General features: G+C 50.1%; 1 protein-coding gene across 1 annotated transcript in view; it reads left to right on the top strand.

Moving 5' to 3' along the window:
• Positions 1 to 13,296, top strand: part of VSNL1 (visinin like 1) — a 99,844-nt gene extending 86,548 nt beyond the window's left edge. The window contains exons 3-4 of the mRNA XM_032866879.1: positions 10,503 to 10,718; positions 12,313 to 13,296. Coding sequence (XP_032722770.1) covers positions 10,503 to 10,718; positions 12,313 to 12,510 — 414 coding nt within the window. The 3' untranslated portion in view covers positions 12,511 to 13,296. The remainder of the gene's footprint in view (positions 1 to 10,502; positions 10,719 to 12,312) is intronic.
• The last annotated feature ends 305 nt before the right edge of the window (positions 13,297 to 13,601 follow it).

Genomic DNA, 13,601 nt, shown 5'->3' on the forward strand with positions numbered 1-13,601 from the left:
GGAGCATTCCTGGTGAAGGGAGTAAGGGGACGGCGGCCAGAGGGCACAGCAAGGCTCCAGGCAGAGGAAGGGCTCAGGGAGCAGAGGACTGCACTGCACCTGGGAAGGCTTGGAGGCCTGGGGAGAATTTTGTTCCTTCTGAGAACGGTTAGACGGGACTGGTGGGTACGGGAAGTGGACACGATGAAGCGGGCGTGAGAGGTTCCCTCTGGAGCTATGGGGAGGAGGGACCGCAGAGCCCTGAGGGTGGGTGCGGGGGACAAAGAACGTGGGCCAGTGAGGAAACGGGGATCCTATTCCTGGTGAGGTTGCACGAGTGTGAAGAGTCTGAGGCTGAAACCAAGTACCAAGTTAATCCTCAGGGGCCCCAGCTTGGCCTGCAGCCCGAGATGTGTGTGCTGAGAGCCCATCACCTGGGGGCGGGGGGGTGCTACATCCGGGCTATGAGAGGCATCATGGTAGCCTTGGGGTAGGGGGAGGAGGGAGCCTCCAACACCCAGTGTCCCAACCCCATGCGGCCTCAGGTGCCTTCCACATCTGTCATCTCCGGTAAATCTCACAACAGTCCTTCATACTTGGAATTGATTCCTGTTGCCCCATTTGGTGGATGAGGAAACTAAGGCTCGGGTGGGTTAACAGATTAAGCCAGCACACAGGGTTTGCCTCCTGCCTCTGCCTTTCATTAGCCTCGGGGGGCGTCCTTTCTTTCAGTGACCAAGCGGAGGTCCAGGAGGCTTAATGGAAATCTTCGGGCTTGGCTGGCACCTCTCCCTCCCTCCACAGCAGCACCCGCCACAGAACCAGGCCCATAGCCCCCATCGGCCTGCCGTGGGTGTGGCTCTGTTGGGCTGAGCAATCCCACCAGGGATCCCCACGCTGGGAAGGTGGGGACGAGTGTGGACCTGTGTGAAGGCCCTGGTGGGGGTTCCACTTCCCACGGGCCTGCTGCGGCCCAGCCCGGCTGAAGAGGACAGAGACGGGAAGGCCGGGCTCCTGTGAACACAGCGCAAGGCAGGAGGAGCACTGTGTGGGGAGGAAGGGCCCACTCGACCGGTGAGGATTCCTCAGACAGAGCCTGTTTGCCTGGCCTGTCGCAGCCCCCCGCCCTTAGTGGTTTAACCTTATGCAGTTAGTGAGCTCAGAGTAATGACCCTCGAGTCCTCAACTTGTTGGAGCAGCAGCTCGAGGGAGCACAGACAAAAGGCCTTCTTCGGGCTTTGCTCCCTGATAGACACTCCTGAAGCGGGAGCTGCGGCATTAGTGACGCCCTGAAGAGGGGGCCACTGAGCCAAGGTGTCCACCGGAGACTAGAAGCTTCTGGCCAGTTCCAGCAAAGGTGAGGGCAGAGAATCCCTGAGGTACAGTAGCCCTATTTCGGATGCCGGTGTAGGGGGGAGATGAAGAAGACGCCATGCTTGGGGAGGGGATTGTGTTTGTGTGTTTGTGGGTTCATTAGCCAAAGAACATAGGCTTGACATTTGAGAACAAAGGTAAACAGAATTGACATGAGTCAGGACATTTTTAAAGGGACAGTGTTCTGTGAGGGATTGGATGGCAGATTTCTCCACGCCCGTGAGCCATGGAGCCTCCAAGAATACTCTTCTGTTCTTTGATCCCATCATGAGCTCTGTTTCAGGCAGACTAATGGGCACAAATCTATTCTGAGTTCTGAGGGCTGCTCAGCATCAGCTGGGAGCTGGGCCTTGGGCAAAGTGCTGGAGAGAGTCTGTCCTCCTCAGCGGCCTTGCCGTCACCCCTCTTGACCCAGCCCATCAGCTGTCACAGTGGGCCAGGGCCCTGCTGTGCACACCTGCCTCAACCTGAAGGTCGGTTGGGGCAACCTCTAGGAGACCTGCAGCCTCCATTAACTTGAGGCAGCCCCAGTGGCTGCGGGAAGAGGGAGAGGTTCTCATGGGAAATGTTATAATGTTTTCTCTGCACTCGGTAAAACTTCTGGAAGGATGAGACGTACAGGCAGCAAGATAGTGCAAAGGGCTGGAGCGGGAGGCGCAGAGGGAGGATTACATGAGGGGACGCAAGCACTGTGTCTTCAGCCATTTCTTAACACAGCCACCGAACCACCGAACAGCCTTCTGTGCCAGGTGGGGCCCCGGGCTTGCAGAAGCCAATGACACCATGCCGAGTCAGCATGAGGTGTCTGGGGTTTATTAACCACATATTTAAAACAAAAAAAAAAATAGTCGTAACTGAACAGGTTATTGAAAAGATGGAAACGCAGAGCTTCAGCCCTCTATCTGTAGTGTAGGGAAAAGCTCCTGGTAGCTTTGGAACAAGCTGGTATATTGGTGCAAAGTCTCCTATTGTCTTCCTGAGGAGAGACCAAGTCCTCAAGCTTTTCCTGGGGTTTTCTCTTGCATGTTGGATGGTTCAGAGTAGGGATGGATGGTGCAGTTGGATACAATCTAGGTGAAACCCCAGGAAGTTTCCGTCTCTGAGACCGTTCCTGAGCTATGATGAACAACAATGCATTGACAGGAGACTGCATATTAGGGTGCAGGGAGAGGAACACATGGAAAATTTCTGTTTAAGTTTCACTCATAAGATCATCCCCATCACTCATTTGATACATAGTAACGGCTCAATAAACGTTGAGTTAAAGAATGAATGAGTCATAAAAAAATATATCCTTTTTAGCAATTTTTATGTAGTACATACATGCTGCCAGAAGGTGGCGATAAATGCACACCACCGAAGACTGCGGAGCTTGGAAGGTAGCAAAGAATTACATAACGTAACAAATACGTTCACTTCATCAAATGTGGATTTAGGTTTATTGCCTCAGTTTGACAAAGAAACAGCGGGATGAAGCAGAAATGACCAGACAGATCCGTATGCAAATCCTACCTCTGTCACATTCTGCCAGGAACCTGGGGCAAATGCCTGGACATTTCAAGCTCGCTTCCTTGACCACAGTGTGTCGTGGTTTAGGGTGGCCGGTGTTGCTCTAAGAACTGAATGAATTAACACATGAGAAGTACTAGGACTGAGCCCATTCCAGTGCTGTGTGATAATCATCAAAGCATTCCAACAAATGCTGAGACAGATGAAAATCTGTCCCTAACTTTCTACCTTCTGTTTTGTATGTTTGTATTCTGAAAAGGAGTGTCCCTTTCTCACTGCTCGTCTGCATAACCTTGCAGCAGACTGACACAGTGGGAAGAGAATTAATTTAAGGGTTTGCTGGACCTCTCCAAGTCCACATTTCCTTGTCTGTGAAATGGAGCTGAGGATGATTGCTTGACCAGGGTACTGTGAGATCAAACGACGTAGCATAGATCATAGAACTCCATACAGAAGTTGGTGGGTGCATGCAGTTTTCTAAATTGACAGGTTAATTAAACACTATTACAACATTCAGTTCTCTGGTTACACCAGTAACATTTCAAGGGTTACTTTCCCCACTGTCCTCAATGCTGTGTCTTTTAAAAATTTTATTCCCAGCACCTATGTCAGTGATACCTACCTACAGTAGGTACCATTTTGAACAGGTGGTTATTGAGTATCTTTATAATCACTAGACGTTCTGGTGGACAGAGCTGGTTAGATTATGATACATGTCCAGTGAGCGGGGTCTGTTTTCAGCAGCAGTGTTCAATCACCTCGTCCCTCGGAACTTGGCACTGTAAGTGTCTCTCTCATGTGCTCACTCAACAAGGTCGTGTTTAGCCCCCGCCATCTGAGACCTGTGCTCTGTGTTATGGAAGCAACGGTGAGCAAACAAGGCTTTGCTTTCCAGGAATTTACAGTTCAATAACTGATGTTAAATAAATAATCCCCCTAAGAAATAGGAATGACAGATGGTGCTGAACCTCTGCCCTAAAAACCCGCCTCTCTATCACCAAGTCAAAATGAAAGAGAACCAAACCATCCCTTTGGGTTGTCCTGGGCATTCTAGGAGACCGTGAATGCAAAGTCAGTAGTAACTGTGCCGTACGGTTATTAGAAGGACAGTGTCAGAAAGAAATCAGTTCACTCGTTCATTCGCTAAGTCATTCCGGAGCGCTTGCTATGCCGAGATTCAGTCAGAAACCAAAGAGTGTAGCCGCCAAAGCTCTCTGCGCTCACAGAGTTTACATTTCTCATAGAGGAAGCAGGAGGATGAATAAATAATTGAAATATGTTGGATGGTCATCAGCTTTTTGGAGAAAAGTGAAGGGGGACAGGGAATTCTGGGAAAGGGAAAGCTGACATTTTAATGAGTTGGGTGCCATGGTTTTCGTCACTGTTGAGTTGTGGAAACCCGTCTTCTCTCCCGGGCACATGAAAGCATTTAGTTAACGCAGCAGCCCCATTCCACAGATGGAAGAGGGACACAAGGACAAATCCACAGATGGGGGAGACCACAGACCCCGCGCTTGCTGGAGCCCTGCAGCTCCTCCTCGGGAAATGCTAAGCATAACCATGGGGTGCAGGGGGAGCAAACCGTCCCTGCCCTCACAGAACTCTCCTGCCAGGAGGGACACAGCAGGAATAGTCTGACTGTGGTCGAAGGCAGACACCCCTGGGAACACAGTAGGGGCACAGAGGCAGAAAGCAAAGGAATGAGAGAGATGGACGTGTAGGTTGGGGCATTCACGAAGGGCCACAGACAGCAGGGTGAGAAGCTCAGACTTCAACTTCACGAGCCTCTGGAGAGCTGGGCCCCAAGCAGGACACGAGTACCGAAGGCAGGTAGTGGGTCAGATATGGAAGCTCTCCAAGAGCAAGTGAAGGAGTTCAGGTTTGATTCCACTGGGTGTTTCTGTAAGAGAAATGCGCAGTCTGAGTCATGTTAGGGGAAAGTCAGAGCTGCTCTGGGTGCTGGACCCAGAGAGACCCGAGGCAGGAGGGAATTAGGGGACTGTAGCCAGGATCCCACGGGAGACGATCGGCCTCCGGCTGAGGCGGAAGAGAGAAAAGAGGGTAAGCTATATTTAATCCTCCCAAAGGAAAGTCGACTAGGGAGATCACGGGGGACAGAAGCAGAGGAGGTCTTGACCCACTGGACTTCATGGAAGGGCCATCACTGTGTGAGGAGAAGGAGATGTCGTCTGGGCCCGCGCTCTGTGGTGCTGGACGGGGCCCAGGGAGCTTCCCCGTGACACAGCTCTGAAGACAGACAGCCTTGCTGTCTCTGCGGCGCCCACCTGACTGGGCTCTGCTGAAATCCCGAGGGAGGGGTCTGGTCTCCCCCACAGATGCTCAGGAAAAAGATGCAGCCCTTTGTTGCAGCAGCTCCCCACAATGTGATGGTCGGTACAACGGCAGTCCTTGTTCCCCGGCTTCCCGGGAGGGAGAGCCAATAGGAAAGAAGATGTGCGGCCCAGAAAACCTATCTCAGGAGCTTCCAGAAATCAGTGCAGGCGAATTCCATGGGGCAGATACATGCTTCTCCTGCTTGTCATTCAGCAGGAAGGGAGCAGGAATGGGGAGATTTTCCTCTGGGTCTCATGCTACACTCGGTGGGCCAGGTGCTCCCCGCACCGCAGGCCAGCAACATGGAGAGCCCATGTTCTCAGGACACAGCTGGGGCAAAGGATTGTCCCTATGATAAGGCAGGGACAGATCAAGGTGTAGTCTTGAGGTCAGAGTCTCACCAGCAGGCCAGAAGTAGCCAGGGGTAGAAGGCCCCTCCTGCCCCCACCTTCTGTCAGTCGCCCTCCTAAGTTGGAGGCCCAAGTGTCAGAGCAAAAAGGCTGTGGGCCGACACAGGGGGAGTCCTAGACCTGAGGAAGGGGACTCCAGAGAGCTCTGAAGAAACTGTCTCTGTTGAACCATCCCCCACACGGGAACCTGGTCATCTCCACCCGAAAGATGCCTTGTCCAACTGGGGCTGATGGTGCCATTGTCACCCTTAGACTTGAGTCTAGGGTTCTGCTGGCCAGCCCCTGCAGCAGACTCCGCTCCTCCCCCAAACCCTGCCCTCCGAAGTGGAGCCTTCTCCCAGGCACCCTCAGGAAGGCAGGCTGCCCCGAGGTGCCAAACCAGACAGGTGTGGCCTCCAAGAGCCACCCGACCCGGGTGCCACCACTGCCAGAAGGACCTAGTACCTGGATTCAGTCAGCTGACCGTCTGCAACTGCTTCCCAGGTGGCGTGTTCATGTCACTGGAAAAGCAGGATATACTGGATATAATAAAATTTTTGACCTAAAGTAGAAACACTAAGTGTGTATATACCTAGGCATAAAACAGAAACTAGAAATTTATCAAAGACTGCCTAAATTCAACCATCTAATACAGTTTACAAAGTTTCTCACAATGAGGTGTATCTTCTTTCAAACAAATTGCTACGGAATGAATATTTGTGTCCCTCCCCAAATTCATATGTTGAAACTGTATCCCCAAGGTGATGGTTATTAGGAGATGGGACTGTGCAAGGAGTTAGGTCGTGAAGGTGGAGCCCTCATGAATGGGATTAGTGCCCTTATACAAAAGACCCCACAGGGGCGCCTGGGTGGCTCGGTTGGTTCAGCGTCTGATTCTTGATTTCGGTTCAGGTCATGATCTCAGGGTGGTAAGATCCAGCCTCACTGTCAGGCTCCGTGCTGGGCGCGGTGTCTGCTTGAAATCCTAGGGTTCTCTCCCCTTCTCTGTCTGACCTACCAACCCCCTCCAAAAAAAAGAAGGAATAAGGGACCCCATAGTTTCCTTGCTTTCTATGAGGACAAAGCAAGAATTTAGCAGTGTGCAACCCGAAAGAGGGCCTTCACCAGAGAGTGCCCCCACTGATACCGTGATCCTGGACTTTATCCTCCAGAACTGTGGAAATAAACTTCTGTTTATAAACCGCCCAGTCTGGGACACTTCGTTACAGCAGGCTGGACGGACAAAGACACAAGTGGAATTATGTATCATAATTGTGTGTTATGTATTATGTATTATATATTATATAGACACACACATAAATATATATATGACTTTTCAACCTCAAAGTTTTTTTATTTATTATATAGACTTACAGATTATTAGTGCCACTGAGAATTATTTCCACATCAACATGGAATACAGTTATTCAAGCAACATACATTGAATTTAAAAAATAAAACAGTATACATTTCAAGCAACAATACACAAAAAATACTTGTACTCCTCAGGGACTATCATAGTCCAGAGGTGAATAAGAGCTCAAGACCCTGATTTCTTCCAGAAGACACTGGAGAGTGTAGTTTCATTTTTCTGTGATGATCCATCCAGAGGTGAATCATTTCATCAAAAGAAGGGGCACTCCCCTGATCAGAAAAGCTCCTAGCTCTCAGAACATGACAGGGTGAGTTTTCTAAAGGGAACAAATCGCACCCCACCCCCATATGTGAGGGCTCCCGAGCACATGCTCAGTTCTTCTGAGGTAAACATGTTGGCTATAAAAGTCAGTCAATAGCCCTTCTACAGGGCACATGTAACTTTTATAGTTCAATCGATTTTTTCCTCAAGAATTTTCAGATCTACATTAATTTTTAATATACTGGCCTAAAGTTCCCTGCTATTTTTAGATGAAACTATCTGACATCCCTTCCCTTTAAAGCTCCCTACGAGAAATAAAATAGTTAAAGCATTTCACAGCCAGAAACCCACCCAGATGGAGAAAAACACCCAGTGGTCTCAAGTCACTGTCTATAGCAAGCTTGGTGGACACACGGCACTGAGAGATGGGAAGCTGCCAAGGGCTCCCTGTGCTGTGCTCGGAGGCCATTTCACCGCCCAAGACTCCTGACCAGGGGGCAGATGGCCACATCCGCAGAGAGGAGAAAGGGGTGAAGGACATTCGTGCATAAGGCACTTGTGATGTGGTGATATAGTAAGAAATAAGTACTTGGTCTCAGTTCCCAGTTCCTGACACCGGAGATTCTAAGACGCTTGGACTTTCTGGAAGGATAACAGTGCCTTCTGTATGCTAATGAGATGTCCAGTGGCTGGGGGCCCTTTGGTAGCTTCCGGATGGGAGCTGGTCAGAGGATAGAAGGAGGCATGGTTAGAGGATTGGAACTTGTAGCTCCACGCCCTGGCCTCTGGGGAGCGGAGAAGGGCTGGAGATGGAATTAAATCATCATTAGCCAGTGATTTAATCAACCATGGGTAAGTAATGAGGCTTCTGATAAAACCCTTCAACTACAGGTTTGAGGAGCTCCCCAGTTGGGGGGGGCACACTGAGGTGCTGTTAGGGTGGTGATCCCAGAGAGGGCTCTGTGCACCCTCCCTGCGCCTTCCCCTGCACCCCGCCCTATCCGTCTTTTCCAATAGGCTGTTCTTGAGTTGTGTCCTTTAAAATAAACCAATAATAGTAAGTAAATTGTCTTCCTTAATTCTGTGAGTTCTTCTAGCAGATTACTGAAGGAAGGCCTTGTGGGTCCCCCCGACTTTCTATCAGGTCTATCAGAAATATCCAGGACTGGCCACTGGCATCTGAAGTGGGGGGCAGTCTTGTGGGACTGAGCCCTTTACCTGTAGGGGTCTGCACAGACTCCCCCCCAGTCAGAGTCACAATGGAACTGAATTCAGTTGGACCAGGTTAATGTCCAGAAAATCAGAGTTGTTAGGAAGGAATAATCAAAAACCAAACCCAATCAAAACAAACCCCCCACACATTTGGTGTCAGAAGTAGCATAAGTTTAAAAACATTCAGGGCACATGTGAATCAAACTTACCTCTTCAGAAACTGTCAAGGTCAAAGCTGTGCAGTTCAAAACTCAGCGCCTGGTAGCCTGTCCTCAGGTGCCCAAGGTTCTAATGTCATTACGGGGTGGCGTGGGGAAACAGGCTGAGCCGGTGGAAGAGGATGGGAGCCTTTCCCTCCTAATGTTCCACTTTGAAACCAATCCTGCAGTCTTGAAGGGTGGGAATGTCTTGTCCCCTCCGCCGTCCTAATTCTCATCAGTTCTGCCTTGGGTTCCCCCAATAACTGTGAATTCCTGGAGCCTGGGGACCGTGAGGTGTTGATCTCTGGTTTCCCAGTACCGAAGATGGGGCCTGGCCCCAAAAAGTCCTCAGTGGATTTTGACGAATCATGAAAAATGAAGGATAGAAGTGGACATGCTCAGGGGATGAGGGAACAAAGGAGAAACTTGTCCTCCATAGCCTCAGACAAATGTCATTCGATTAAAAGAGAAGTGGTTGTCAAATCCTTCTTTTCTGAGATTAGTGAAATAATTGTCTCAAGCCACTCCGTTTTGGCGGGATTTTTTTACCCAGCAATAGTAAGCACGACAGATCTTGGGGTCCAGAAGTGGGTGCTACTGAGATGCAGACCCCGGTGAGCTCCTCCCACTGCACGGCTTGTCCCTTTTCTGGCTCCCACTATGGGATCCGCAGGTGGAAACACGCACTTCATTTCTGCACAGAAACGTTCCACCTTCCATGGTGCTTCTAAGTATGGGAGGTGTGGGCAGCAAGGCCCAGGGCAGGAGGCACAGAGAGAAACGTGTGCTGAGGGCCCCCAGAGGGAGCGAGCCCCAGGTGGGCACGAAGCAGGCCCACTGTAGGGAGGCTGGCTGGCCTGTCCCAGCAACCAGGGACAAAACTTGGGAAGGAGCAGGGATACCCGTCACATCCTCAGACACCTGCTTTGGTCTTTGTATTTGCCCGATGGACTCTTCCAGAAACCTGTTCATCCCCTCTCTGCCTTAAAACAGCACGTGGTTTGTTTTCGCTTCTGGTTTGGGGTTTGAGGCTTGTTCGTTTTCTCCCCTCTACCTAGAGAATGTCATTTAGCTTCTCTGGGGCAGCCGGAGGAGCAGGTGTCAGAAACACCTGCTGTGTGTGACGGGCCCAGACTCCTGTCCTGTCCGCAGGCAGAGCCACCGTCTCATTCTCTGCGGTCTCCTCCTCTAGGGTCCACTGTTCCTTTTCCTCCCCTGTCCATTCTTTGTCTCCAGCGGCACTCTGGCCAACTGTTGGCTCTGAAAAGAAACCTCTTTATAGCTCTCAAAAATAAACCCAGTCATGCTCTATTTTTAATGAGTTTTAAATGTCTGTTCTACAAAAGAAAAGTCCTTGTAGAAAAGAAGCCAGCCGCTGGAGCCTCACCCGGGGAGAGGAGTGTGGGCGGGCCATGGGGAGCCGGGGGCAGAGAAAACCAGATCTGGGCAACCTCGTGCCGGCCTCACGGGGCAGCGAACCTAGAGGTCCCCAGGGAGGCAGAGGAAACTCATGGAGCACCACCCTGCCTGGGGATGGAAGGCGGCTACCTGCCTCAGTCGCTGTCCTTGTGGGAGAGGGGGCAGGAAGCCACGGATGAGGGACCCTGGCTGTGGGTCCTTGAGGGCCCTGCCAACACGAAGGCCACATGTCCCCAGCCTCCTCCACAGGAAATAGCCCGATGGACGCCTGCCCTCGGCCTTGAGCACCGGCCAACCCGCCGTCCGGGCGGGAGGCCTGCGGGCCACACCTGCTTCCCCAGCTGCCCGGCTCCGCGGCACGGCGCAGAGGCCGTCCAGGCTTTCCCGGACCCCACCGGGCCCTGAGGTTTGGGGCCTCCCACCCCCTGAATCTGTGCCTTCTGCTTACAGTTCTTCCCTTACGGGGACGCCTCCAAGTTCGCCCAGCACGCCTTCCGAACCTTCGACAAGAACGGCGACGGCACCATCGACTTCCGAGAGTTCATCTGCGCCCTGTCCATCACCTCGAGGGGCAGCTTCGAGCAGAAGCTGAACTGGGCCTTCAACATGTACGACCTGGACGGCGACGGCAAGATCACGCGGGTGGAGATGCTGGAGATCATAGAGGTGGGGGGGGACCCTCGGGGGGGGGCGATGGGGACCCCGGGAGGCAGGGCCGGCCCACGGGCCGGGGCGGGGCCAGGACCCTGGAGGCTGGGGTTGAGGGGTGGGGACGAGGGTGGGAGGCCAGCGCAGGGCAGAGAGGAGGGGGTGGGTGGGGTGATCATGGGGGAACCTGGGTGGCAGGGGCGGGGAGGGGGGAGCCTTGGGGCGGGGCCGGGCCAACTGGGCTTCAGTGGACCTCGCGGTGTTGCTGGACTTTGGGACCAGGGCGGGACAGTTCGGGCTAGGACCAGGGCTGCAGGGCACAGAAGACAGACCCCCGTGAGGAAGCTGGGGTGGGCCCTCGGCTGTGGCGACTTCTTTTCTTCCCTGCCTAGAGCCCAGGTAGTTGCGTGCCAGGCCTTGATTTCACCTCACCCCCGTCCCCTGCCTCAGCGCCGCGCTGGGAAAAGTCACAGATCCAAGCCGCTGGGCCCTGGCGCTGGGCGCAGAGGATATTAGCAGCCTCAGTTCTTCTGCCCTTGACTTAGATCTGCTGTGCTGGGTGTTCCCCTCTTCCTCAAACCAGCTTTCCCCTGGTGGGCGTCTTGGTTCCTCTACCAGGCATCTTAAAAAGCTTTATTGAGTTATAATTTGCAGACCATAAATTCACCCATTTTAATTGTAAAACTAAATGATTTTTAGTAAATTTACCGAAGTATGCAGTCATCACCATAATCCAATTTTGGAACATTTTCATTCCCCCAGGACGGCCCCTCCTGCCACCTGCCAGTTCCTAATACAGACTCAGAAGACTCCACTCCTCTTTGTCTGTAGGGATTTGTGTCTCTGGACATATCATATAAACACAAGCGTACAATGTAAATATATGGTCTTTACGTCTGGCTTTTTTTTTAATTTTAGGATTTATCAGTATTTCATCCCTTTTTTCCCCCTAAAATAGTACTCAGCTGCACAGATCCGGCTTATCGTTCACCTGCCTATCAGGTGGCGGGCGCTGGTGTTGCTTCCACTCCTTGGCCGTTCCTAATAATGCTGCTAGGAACGTTCTCCTGCAGGTCTTGGTAGAGGTGGGCAATAGAAAGTTGTTTCTATTTAGGAAATTCCCACGTTGAGAATTACTTGTTTATGGTTGATTGAACTGGATAGACGAATTCTTTAACTTACGAAAGAACAGAGTCCCTGATCCACAGATCTGCCCACACCATCTTCTTTCTGGGCTAAGTGTTACTGGTCCACCTTGGTTGATTGTCTTAGCCAACTGTAAGTTCATTATGACAGTTGGGACCCCATTTTCTGTTCTCCTAAATCCGCATGGACCAGTGCACTTCAAACCCAGAATGTTTAAAACTGAGCTCATTTTCCTCCTGAATCTTCTCATCTATTACTCTTGCTCCTACCACTTTTCTCCCCACTCCCTCCAGTCAGAAACTTGGGAGTCGGATGAAATTCTTTTATGCCCTATTAGTCACAAGACTCACACATATTTGATCATATCACCATCTTATTTAAAATGATTTCAGAGTCCTTTGAAGTAAATTTAAATTCTTTATCAGATCGTGGGAGACCTTTATGCTCTGTTTCTGGTTTTCCCAAGGCTATCTATAAGATGGTAGGCACCGTGATCATGATGAAAATGAACGAGGACGGCCTCACCCCTGAGCAGCGAGTAGACAAGATTTTCAGCAAGATGGATAAGAACAAAGATGACCAGATTACACTGGATGAATTCAAAGAAGCTGCAAAGAGCGACCCTTCCATTGTATTGCTTCTGCAGTGTGACATTCAGAAATGAGCTGAGATCAATGCTATGGACTGCACAGAAGTCTCAATGTTCCATTCAGTCTGCAGCTATACACACACACACACACACACACACACATGCACACGCACACACGCACACAGATATTGCTTGGACTACCTATCAATGGACTTGCTTCTTGTGTTTGAAACACTTGTGTGCATGAGAATGTCATTTGCTAATGAATTTTAAAAGCATATATTATAAAACGACCTGCCACAATGTGATATGTGTAACATCATTTCCTAAAACCCCTTCTCCCCTCAAGCCTGGGCAGAAATGTGCTGCAAAGAGTTCTATGGTTTCTTGTTCATGTTTTGCTAATGCTCGTGTCTCCTTGATTACATGTTAGTAGCACTGAGCCCCCCATGGTAATGTAACTTAATATAGGCTGTGTCTCCATTCTCCTGTAAAATAGTAGTGGACAGGCCCATGGCGGGGCCTCGGTTCCTCTGGGTGGTCCACACTCAAGAGCCTGTGTTACCAGTGAACATAAATGTGCTACATTTGCATGCCTTTTAGGTTTGCCTTAATTCTTACCTCATTTGCATTCTATCAATCTGGAAAGAGCTATGTTGGAATTAATGCAGTATAAAACTTAAAAATCCTGCTAACTGACTCATTAATTAAGTATATCTATCTCTATATACATATACACAAAGATATTATTTATTGAAAGTAAAAAAAAAAAAAGCTGGAAGTGTATTGATTTCTGCTTGGATTTTCAAAGGCTTCCAAAGAGGTGGCAATAGATGTCCCAAATAAATTTATAACATTTGACTTTTTCCTTCAATTCTTATTTCATAATTCTAAATCTGAAAGGGATGTTCATAATTATAAAGGGTCAGCTAGCAACGACTTACCAAATTTATTTTGAAATACACATCTTTGGAATTCAGAGAATTAACAACCACAAAAGGGGAAAAACAATACAATTTTCCAATTCTTCATCCTGGCCCTCAAAAGAGGGATAATTAACGTGGTATGTAAAGTTTCAATAAAACATAAAATTTGTTTGTCCTCAAAAAATGCTCATCGTATAAAACTAAGTTTCATCTCGATGTGCCTGGGTGCTAGAAACACGT

The sequence above is a fragment of the Lontra canadensis genome, unplaced genomic scaffold (assembly GCF_010015895.1).
Source record: "Lontra canadensis isolate GAN:19392208 unplaced genomic scaffold, GSC_riverotter_1.0 scaffold32, whole genome shotgun sequence".
Taxonomy (NCBI): Eukaryota; Metazoa; Chordata; class Mammalia; order Carnivora; family Mustelidae; genus Lontra; species Lontra canadensis.